General features: G+C 39.5%; 1 protein-coding gene across 1 annotated transcript; it reads right to left on the reverse strand.

Moving 5' to 3' along the window:
- Window positions 1-1,160: 1,160 nt before the first annotated feature.
- On the reverse strand, window positions 1,161-8,248 carry Krt25 (keratin 25, type I). Its single transcript, XM_013038066.1, has 8 exons — window positions 7,771-8,248; window positions 6,914-6,996; window positions 6,030-6,186; window positions 3,537-3,698; window positions 3,316-3,441; window positions 2,445-2,662; window positions 1,614-1,681; window positions 1,161-1,270 (listed from the first exon to the last, which is right to left on the reverse strand). Exons 1-8 carry the CDS (start codon window positions 8,197-8,199, stop codon window positions 1,161-1,163), a joined length of 1,353 nt encoding a protein of 450 aa, XP_012893520.1. The 5' UTR covers window positions 8,200-8,248.
- Window positions 8,249-10,422: the final 2,174 nt, after the last annotated feature.

A 10,422-nucleotide genomic window follows, 5' to 3' on the forward strand; every position in this document is an offset into this window, starting at 1 on the left:
GGAATTGAACCCAGGGCCTCGTGCAAGCAAGGCAAGCGCTCTACCACTGAGCCACCTTCACAGCCCCTCTCTAATATTTTAATGCCTTTGTTTCACCTCATCTGGCATTTTGGCTGCAGTGGCCTCTGCTAAGATTGTATCAGAAAAATCACAAAGGTAATTCAGGGAGAATTACAGCACTATCATCTTTTCTACTTAATATTTTTACAGGAAATCTTAATAAAATATTTCTGAGTAGATTTAAAATATATTCACAGAGGGCTAAGGATATGTAAGTATCTAGGGGCAACATTTGATCTGAGGAAATTATAGTATCAGCTCATCTTACTCATTTTCCTTTTTTCGAGATGAATCCTCTGGTTAAGAGAGTTATGAGCACTAACTGTAAAATAACCTTGCAAAACAAGTTGATAACTTTATAGATATAATTTGCATTCTGCACCAGGATGTTTCTTCAATCTCTCTTATCTTTGTAATATGTATTTTAATATGTATTCATAATAATGAAGTTGAAAATTAGATTATTATAAATATTGAGTATTAAAAAATAAAAATTAACACTTACTGAGTTCTTACCCCATAAGTATACTTTAAGGTAATTAATTTAATAGTTACAACAACTATTTGAGACAAATGCTTTTATTATTCACACTTACAGATGAAGAATCTGAAATGTATACATCTTAGCTATTATGAAAGGAAAATAGACATTAAAAAGTCAAAATATAGTAGATGAAACATTTAATAAAAATGTGTTTATTCCTTCTGATTTAGTCTGATTTATCTGGAAAGCCTCATGAAAATCTAGGGGAAAAATCTGTTAGATATTTTCTGAAAGTTTTCCCACAAATGAGAAACTGTTAGATACCCATCTATCTGTACCAGATATAAATATTTTAAAGATAAGACAATCACTGGTGATGATTTGCTCAAGGGAGAAGGTTTATTGAGTACAAAGTATTGATTATAGATAGCTGTAGAGTAACCAAGTGAATCATATTTGCACATGACATTCTTTCAGATGAAGGGGCAGATCTACTTTTGATTGTACAGAAAGAGAAAAGAACAGAAAGACCATAGTACAGACATTTGACTTAGACTTGCTCATATTCCCAGACACAGTTAATGCCTTTTCTTGGAGGGAGTTTGGCTGTTCTCTGTTAATTGCTTTGAGATTTCTCTTCCAGAGAGTGGAGCCTGGTGGTAAGGATCTTGCTTCGCTGGTCTACCTCCTCAAGAACTTTCTTAACTACTATGGGTTTGGCTGAGTCTGAAAAATTAAAATTTAAAGGAGATTTTTACGGTTAAAAAAAGATAAATAAGAAATTTTATCAATTAACAGAATAATAAGATTTTATATACAGAATGGACTAGGTAGAAAGCATGCATGCTTAAGAATAATACATTTTTTTGGTGAATTTTGGTTACTTTAAAATCATAGTCACGTATGACTTTGTTTAAAATTAACATACATTACTAAGTTAGACATTTAGCACACATATACACTAGTGTCTACTATAAATCTTGATTACATCTAGCCTTACCAATCTCAGGTAATATAAAAAAGCAGTTCACTGGAAATGAGGTATAGCATAGCAATGGACTTTCATTACCTTTGATTTGAGTTCCCACATTTCCAACTCCATAATCTTTAGACTTGTAACCTGAAGACTTGCAAGCCCTGCAAAGACATCACAAATAAGAATGATTTCGAGAGAATGCCTTCAGTTCTAAATCCTCCATTAGGCTTTCTTTAGCTCTTTGGTGAGAACATATCTAATCGGTTGCACAGTTGAAACTGCTGTTTTCTCATTAAGAAGTGGTACTTTTAGCCAGGCAAGTGTAGTATATGTCTGTAATCCCAGCACTTGGGAGGTGAGGCTGGAGGATTTGGAGTTTGAATTCAGACAGGAGACCTAGTCTCAACCTCAAGAGAATGGTATATTTTTAATTTTCATACCTTACGCAGAGGGCTTGTTGCATTTGATCTTGTGAAGTATTGCTAATTCATAGCTGGCTAAATGGTATTATTAACATTCAGCATTCATGGTTGTGAGAACATTAGTTCTTAGTCACTTCACTGGGATCTAAGTTTCAAGCCAGTTTCAGGATAATCATGTGTCAGTGGAGGGTTGGTTCCATGGCCCCAGTGGATACAGAAATCCCAGTGCAAGTCTCTTACAAAATGGTATGATATTTCCACATAACATCTTCTGTATGCTGTATAATAATCATCTCTAGATTACTTATAAAATATCAATACAATGTACATCCTCTGACACAGGTTGTGATAAGGTACTCTTTAGGGAATAATGAAATAGGAAATCTATACATGTTCAGTATAGATACATTTTGAAACTTTTGGATATTTTCCTCCTGTGATTGGTTGTATCCATAAGGAAGGACTCCAGATTGGAATCTTCCATGTAAATTACTTTACCTACCCCTCATCTCCTCCTATCAGGAGGCAGTAGGTCTCGATCTCCTTCTCCAGGTGGACCTTGATATCCAGCAGTTGCTCATGCTCCAGCTTCTGGCCCTCGGTCTCAGTCCTGACTTGGTGCAGCTGCTCCTCCAGGGCCCCGATCTGAGCCTGGATCTGGGCCAGCTGAGTGCAGTAGTTGCCCTCTGTCTCTGTCAGGGAGCACTCCAGGGATTGTTTCTATCAGGGAACAGAACAGGGAACCTGAGGCAGATAGATACTGACAGGCAGATAGGTCTTTGATATATGATTTTCTCTTCTTAGTAGCTTGAACTATAGGTATTTCAGATTTCCCATCAACTCATTGTTAAGATGACTACTGCTTTGTAAATAAATAGGCAAATCTTTCTTTATGGTAGAATAGACCTAGAGGCTTTGGGGTTGCTGTTTTAGCTGATTCGTAATCCCATTGTTTCCTATTATTTCAGGTCTGTTATAAAAAGCTATGTCATTGCTAGTGGCTCCCACCTCTAACCCTAGCTCCTCAGGAGGCTGTGATCTGAGGCTCCTGGTTTAAAGCCATCCTGGACAGGAATGTCCTTGAGACTCTTACCACCAATTAACCAGCAAAAAGCCAAAAGCAGAGCTGTGGCTCAAGTGGAAGAACACCAGTCTTGAGCCAAAAAGCTAGGGCACAGCAATCAAGTCATGAGTTCAAGCCCCAGGTTCAGCACACACACACACACACACACACCCAGGTTCAGCACACACACACACACACACACACACACACACACCTATGTGCATATCTTTTCATCTCTGTTAGGGGCAGTAAAAACTCATGGCACATATTCAGCATGCACCTCGGAGCTGGGAGCATAATGCTTCCATACCGTGGCTAACAGGGATTGGAGCTCAATCTCCAGGGTTTGCATGGTGCGCTTCATCTCGGTCAGCTCGTTCCGGGCAGAGGTGGTGGCGCCGACGTCCTCGGAGATCTGCTGCTGCAGCGAGGCGCTCTGAAACGAGGAAAGGAGGAAAGGCCAGGGAGCACAGGTTAGGGCCCTGAGCATCCTCAGACGCACGGGGTGGCCGGTGACAGGCTGGCAGGCACCTTTTCGTTGAACCAGGCCTCGGCATCCCTGCGGTTCTGCTCGGCCAGGGCCTCGTACTCGGCCCGCATGTTGTTGAGCAGCACGGTGAGGTCCACCCCGGGCGCCGCGTTCATCTCCACGTTCACGTTGCCTCCCGCCGCGCACTGCAGAACTTGCATTTCCTGTAGGCAGAGAAGGGTTCAGCTCAGCCATGCAGGCATCCCTGGAAAGTTCTAGAAGCTTAGCTTTGGAAGAGCTCTGAAATGTCTGTTTTTTGTCTTTTGAATTCCCAGGCTGTGTGCAGTGACCTCTTCCCTCCATGTGCCCATTCAATTTGCCTTGAAAAGATGGTGAACACATCACCATTTCATGGGGTAGCCCTGTTGCATTCTGGATGATTTCTTGGGCTTCTGTTTGTTTGTGTTGAATCAAGATCACAGTGTATAGACCAGTCCTCCCACCCAGTCTCCCTAGTACAGGGATTACAGGAATGCACCACTGTGGTTGACTTAGAAGAGTATGAATTATTCCAAAGCTTTTCCTTGTGGTCAACTGGGCTTTTAGTCTTGTAACCCCAACTCATCAGTGTTAGCTTTGTTACCCAGAATAAGTCTTCATTCCTTTTCCAAATGAAAATCTTTTTTAAAAAAGTCTTAAAAATTTCTTTTTCCAAATGAAAGTCTTTAAATTGTCCTCTGACTCTTTAGCGACTTGTGACATAAATAGGCATCCTTGTAATGGGCTTCATGTCACTAAAGTTCACCCTCCATGAGCTCTCAACTTGGGTGCATCCCAGAAACAGACATAAGGAACATGATCAGAGTTTGAATAATTCTGAACAATTGAAGTGATAATCAATCATTCAATCATTAAGTTCCCCTAGGGAAGAAAGAAGCCGGCTGCCTGAGATGCTCACACAGTGACATTCTATTGATCTGTTGGACTTTGGAGTCAGATAAATCTCTATGTGAATTCTGGCTTTGTCCTCTAGTGGTGGTGTGAATTGGGGAATGTTGGTTGACCTACTTAAGTCTGGATATACTTATCTGAAAATTGAGAGTATGTAAAAATCCACATTCTTTGGGTTGTTTAAAAAGAAGCAAAATAAGTAATAATCATAAGACTTAGTCACGTTGCCTGGAATATTAATGGTAAACACATGCAGGTTATTATGATTCCTTTCATCATGGAAGCTGGAGTCCACATGAATACTTTATTATGTCTGAATTGTGTGCAGTTGGGATGCATATGCAATGTGAGTTGTTTTTAAGATTGTGGAGAGTGGGCATTCCTTGAAGAGTCTGTGTAAATTAAATTTGTTTTTTTAGACAGTCTCTCGGTGTAGCCCAGGCTGGCTTTGAACTGTTCTTCCTGCCTCTACCTCCCAAGTCTTGGTATTACAGGTGTGCACTACCATAGCTGGCTTTTAAATCTGTGCATTGAAATGACATAGCTCAGTATATGTATCTGCTGCAGAAACTCTCCTTCCAACCTCTGGATTGGTCTGTGATGAGGCTTTCTTTCTTCTATGTCTCACACTGTTTCAATGTCCTTTCCTCTGTGGTGGATTCTATGCATCATCTGTCTCACTATGGCTTTTATTCCTGAGCAGTTAGCAAAATTTCCCTCAGTTCAAGCAGAAAAAAAGAGAAAAAGGTCATTGCAAGAGAAGAATGAAAAAGATCACTTGCTTACAATTCATCAAAAATGTATTAAATGATTTCCATGGACTGCGCCCATACTTGAATTTGTAAGGTCAAATGATTCAAGTGATTTTATTTGCAAGACAGCCTCGTGACTAACCAAGTATCATTCTCAACATGACTAATTTGCTTTAAGCAGTTGACTTAACTTTGGAAGTCTCTTTGTCGTTTAACAATATTAAATTTATTTCAAAGTATAAAGACATTCCTTCCTTCCTTCCTTTTTTTTTTTAAAGAAAAAAGTAGGTCTAAAACAGAATCCCAAAGATGAAATGGTTGCATCATCTGATTTTCAATCTAGCTTCCCAGAGTGACCCCTTTGGAATGTAGTATGTGCTTGGAAGTATAAAAAAATTATAGAGTAAAAATTTAATTGCTATTTCATTTTTCTAGCCATATTTATTAAGATATGTCTTTATGATAAGTATATGTGCTTAAAGTGTGTTAACTGTCATATAGTTTTGTTTTTTTAAGGATCCCCTTAAAGTATATTCATTTAATCCAATTAGATGTAATCTGCTAAGTAGACTATTTTAACTCAGCTATAATTACATAGCCAAATACTGATCTTATAACACTGGTTATGTTGGAAAGCAAGATCCTTTTATCTTCTCATGGGAAACTAGATGAGAGAACAAGGGTGAACTGGTACAGGGAATTCAACACAAAGACAAGTCAGCCCTTCTGCCTTTGACAGATCACAATGGGGCTTTTGACTGACTTCTTATTTAAGAGGTTTAGTACACTGTCTCCTGTTGGGTGGGCAGTATGCACAGAGGGAGAGCACAGTGGAGGGCAGGCAACTCTTACCTCTTTGTGGTTCTTCTTGAGGTAAGTCAGTTCCTCACTCAGGGTCTCGTACTGAATCTCCAGGTCAGTCCTGCACAAGGTGATTTCATCCAGAACTCTGCGTAGCCCATTGACATCAGCCTCTACGCTCTGATGAAGAGCCAGCTCATTTTCATACCTTGAAAAGTAAATTTTTTTCCAATTTGTCACATGGTTTGAGATCGTTACCAATCAATTATAATGCTAAAACATGTGTGTGTGTGTGTGTGTGTGTGTGTGTGTGTGTGTGTGTATACCAGTACTGAGGCTTGAACTCAGGACCCGGATCTCTCACTTAGCTTTTTTTCCTCAAGGCTGGTGCTCTACCACTTGAGCCACACCTCCACTTCTGGCTTTTATTTTTTTTTTGCTGGTTCATTGGAGTTTAGAGTCTCATGGATTTTTCTGCGTGGGCTAGATTTAAACTGTGATAGTCACATCTCAGCTCCTGAGTAGCTAGGAGTACAGTGTGAGCTACCAGTACCAAGCTGTCTCTGGTATTTTTGAAGTGGCAACTTTGACCACAAGAAACATTTTCAAAATTTATTGTATATAATTATTATTCTTGAATCCCTGGGTATTGGATAGAAAAAGAAATAGGTTATATAAAACAATAGCTATATGGGAATTCATTAAAACTAGCCAAAATATAGAAAAGTAGTAAGTTTCTAGTAATTTTAAATTTATATTTTAAATAAGAATATTGTTATAATCTTATTATATTATTATAATAAGCTTCCATGTTAAAGTCTAGAACTTTGCAGTTTTTGGAATAAGAGTGGGTAACATTTAATGGTGACATTAAAAAAGAAATGAATCATTTCATTAATGACCACGAGCTGTTTTGGCTCTGCAAGTCCACTTACTTGAGTCTGAAATCATCAGCTGTCAGCCTGGCATTATCGATCTGTAGAACAGCATTAGCATTGCTGGTGGTGGAAGCGATGATCTAAAAATAGGGAGTTTGAGTTTTATTTTTAAAATTTATTTTGTTCTAGTCCTAGGACTTGAATTCAGGGCCTGGATGCTGTCTGTCCCTGAACGTTTTTGCTCAAGGCTAGCACTCTATCACTTGAGCCACAGTTCCACTTCCAGCTTTTTGGTGGTTAATTGGAGATAAGAGTCTTGTAGACTTTTCTTCCTGAGCTGACTTCTAACAGTGATCCTCAGATATCAGCCTCCTGAGTATCTAGGATGATAGATGTGAGCCACTGATCCCTGGCAGGAGTATGATTTTTTTTTTTTTTTTTGCCTGCCTTGGAGTTTGAACTCAGGGCCTGGGCACTGTCCCTGAACTTCTTTTGCTCAAGCCTAGTACTCTACCACTTGAGCCACAGCACCACTTCGGGCTTTTTCTGTTTATGTGGTATTGAGAAATGGAACCCAGGGCTTCATGCATGCTAGGCAAGCACTCTACCACTAAGCCACATTCCCAGCCAGAGTTTGAGTTTTCAGTGGCAATTTATCACAATGAGTTAAACTCCACCCCTCCTCCGCACTAGCAAATGGAAATAATGAAAATCAACTCAGTTATTAGTGACATTTTTATCAGGAGGCTAGGCAACTGAATCTACTTAGCACTAACTTCCAAAGCTGAATTAAAATTCCCTGTAAGAAATAATCACAAATAGGGATGGATACATGTCTCTAGAATTCCAGTGACATGAAATCCAGACCTAAAAACATATGCAAATACATGTGATGGCCAAATGTTATTTCTTACCTGGTTTTTAAGATCATCGATGATAGGAAAATATCTACTGTAGTCATGGTCAAGACCCCTGCAAGAGCCGGGTCCAAATTTCTCATACCAGCCCTTGATCTTCTGCTCCAGGTCGGCATTGGCTTCCTGCAGGGCTTGCACGTTATCCAGGTAGGAGGCCAGGCGATCGTTGAGGTTCTGCATGGTCACCTTCTCATTGCCGGAGAGGAGGCCTCCCTCGTTCAGGGTGAAACCCGTGCAAGGGTTGCCTGTCCCCGCATTGGCCCCTGAGGAACTGCCACCAAAGGCACAAGAGAAACTGCTTCCAATGCCTGGGATGCCGCAGGCATTTCCAGCTCCAAAGCTGCCTGCTCCCCCAGAGAGCCTGAGTGACCCTGTGCTGGGCCGGGGATAGGATCTCCGGGATCCACTGGAAAGTCGCAGAGACATGATGATGGCAGGGCAAGCGAGTCACAGATCTGTATTGGTGGAAGCCAGAATGGATCGTCTTCTCCCCTCCACGATGTCGTTCGCCTTTTTATATACCATTGCCAAGGGTGTTCTATAGGGGAGTTCTGCCTACATAGAGTAAAACATGGCTTGCCCGCCTCAGCAAGTTAGTGTAATTGCACGATTTCCCCCCCCTAATTAGTATCTAGCTTCGTTGGGCTCCTTTCAGGAGGAGGGCAGTTGCCCTGGGGTTGGTGGTTATCTGAGAAATGGGTCTGGGTGGAGCAGTGTCAGGTTCACCATTACATTTTAAAATTGCCAATGAGTCATTCTGCATTTCCACCCTAAGGAGATAAAGCTCATCAGGCCATTACAGAATTAAAAAAAAAAATCAGGCCTTGTGGTTTTGGGGCTATTAAGCTAAGGTGGGTTTTGAAGTTTCCGAGGCTCTTTCTGCTTTTATTCTCACAATTCTTTTGGGATCAGTTGAGAAGAGAAACTGTAATCATGACTTGACCTGGAGTCTGCTGGTCATGAGGCTTTTGTGTTTATTTTGTTGGTGATGATTGTTTTTTTGTCTCCTTTTGCCACCATTTCCGAAGGGAAGTTTAACTACCATTTTGGCTGACACATGCAACATGTTTGTTGACGCGTCTGATGGGGATAGTTGTCTCCTCTTTTTCCTTTGGGTAATTGAGAACACACCTCCCCTAATTGTTGTTATGTTTTGTGGAGTTTGGAAAGACATTTAGCCTCTTTCCTGACCCTGCAAAATTTGAAGCAAATCTGGAAGGAATTTATTGGATGTATGTTTACTTCAAGTGGTTTATTTAGCTTAGGTGAAAGTCATAAGGAAGGCTAGCTAGATATATCTTATCAAAAATTCTATTAAATATTATAAAAATGATAGCCCCATATTTGTGGTGTAGAATATGATGTTTTGATACGTATAACATTCTGGAATGCCTAAATAAGGGTGATTAACATTCCTATTACCTCACATAGTTTGGCAGTTAGGACATTTAAAATCTATTCTTTGCAATTTTCAAGCATTAAATACATTGTTACTAATGATAGTCACCTAATTGTACAATAGACCTCTTGAACTTATTTCTTCCTTCTAATTAAAATTTTATATACTTGGGACAATGTCTCTCCCATTCTTTCCCTTGGTAATTAGCGTGATGTTGGATAATTTTTTTCAAATACTTTTTGGTTCTTTGAATGTCTTCTTTTAAGAATTGTCCTTTAAATCATGTTATTTTCTTGTTATTGGGATGTTAGAATTCTTTATATATTTTGGAGATTAAACCATAATCAGATTTACAGTTTACAAATGTTCTCCTAATATGTGGAGTATCTCTGACTTTTTAAATACTTGGCTGTAAAAAAACCCTTTTTCAGTTTACATAGATCCATTTTTTTCTTCCTTGCTTTTTGGGGGCCAAAACAACATTTGTACAGACCAATATCAAGAAATTTTGCTCTATATTTTCTTCTAATAGCTTCACCATTTTTTAAGGTTTTGTGTTTAACTGTTTAATCCATTTTGAGTTGATTTTTGTATTTAGTATGCAACAAAGGTCCAATTTCTTTCTTCTACATATGGATATCATGTGTTCTCATTTTTTTTAATTGAAGAAAGTGCCCAATTTCTAATCTTAGCACTATTTCTTTTTTTTTGAAAAAAAAAAAGAAGATTGTAACTGTAAGCATGTATTTCTGGGCTGTTTATTCTGTTCCAGAGGTCTGGAGGTGAGTTTTTGCACCAAGACTATGATGTTTTGATTATTTAGAGCTTTATAGTAGATTCTGAGATTAGATGAAATGATATATCCAACTTCGTTCTTTTTGTTCTTGTTTCAGGATCTTTTGTGGTTGCATATGAATTTCTAGAAAAATTACATTGCAGTTTTGTTTTATTTATTTATTTAGTCAGTCGTGGGCCTGAAGTCTGGGCCTGGGCGCTGTACCTTAGTTCTTCAGCTCAAGGCTAGCACTCTACCACTTGAGCCACAGTGCCACTTCTGGCTTTTTCTGCTTATGTGGTGCTTAGGAATTGAACCCAGGGCCTCATGCATACAAGGCAAGCACTCTACCACTGAGCCACCTTCCCAGCCCCAGTTTTGTTTTGTTTTGTTTCTGTTTTTTGTCAGTCTGGGCCTGGGCATTGTCCCTCAGCTTTTCAGCTCAAGGCTAGCACTCTACCACTTGAGCCACAGC

Source organism: Dipodomys ordii, unplaced genomic scaffold (assembly GCF_000151885.1).
Source record: "Dipodomys ordii isolate 6190 unplaced genomic scaffold, Dord_2.0 Scaffold7, whole genome shotgun sequence".
In the NCBI taxonomy this organism is placed as follows: domain Eukaryota; kingdom Metazoa; phylum Chordata; class Mammalia; order Rodentia; family Heteromyidae; genus Dipodomys; species Dipodomys ordii.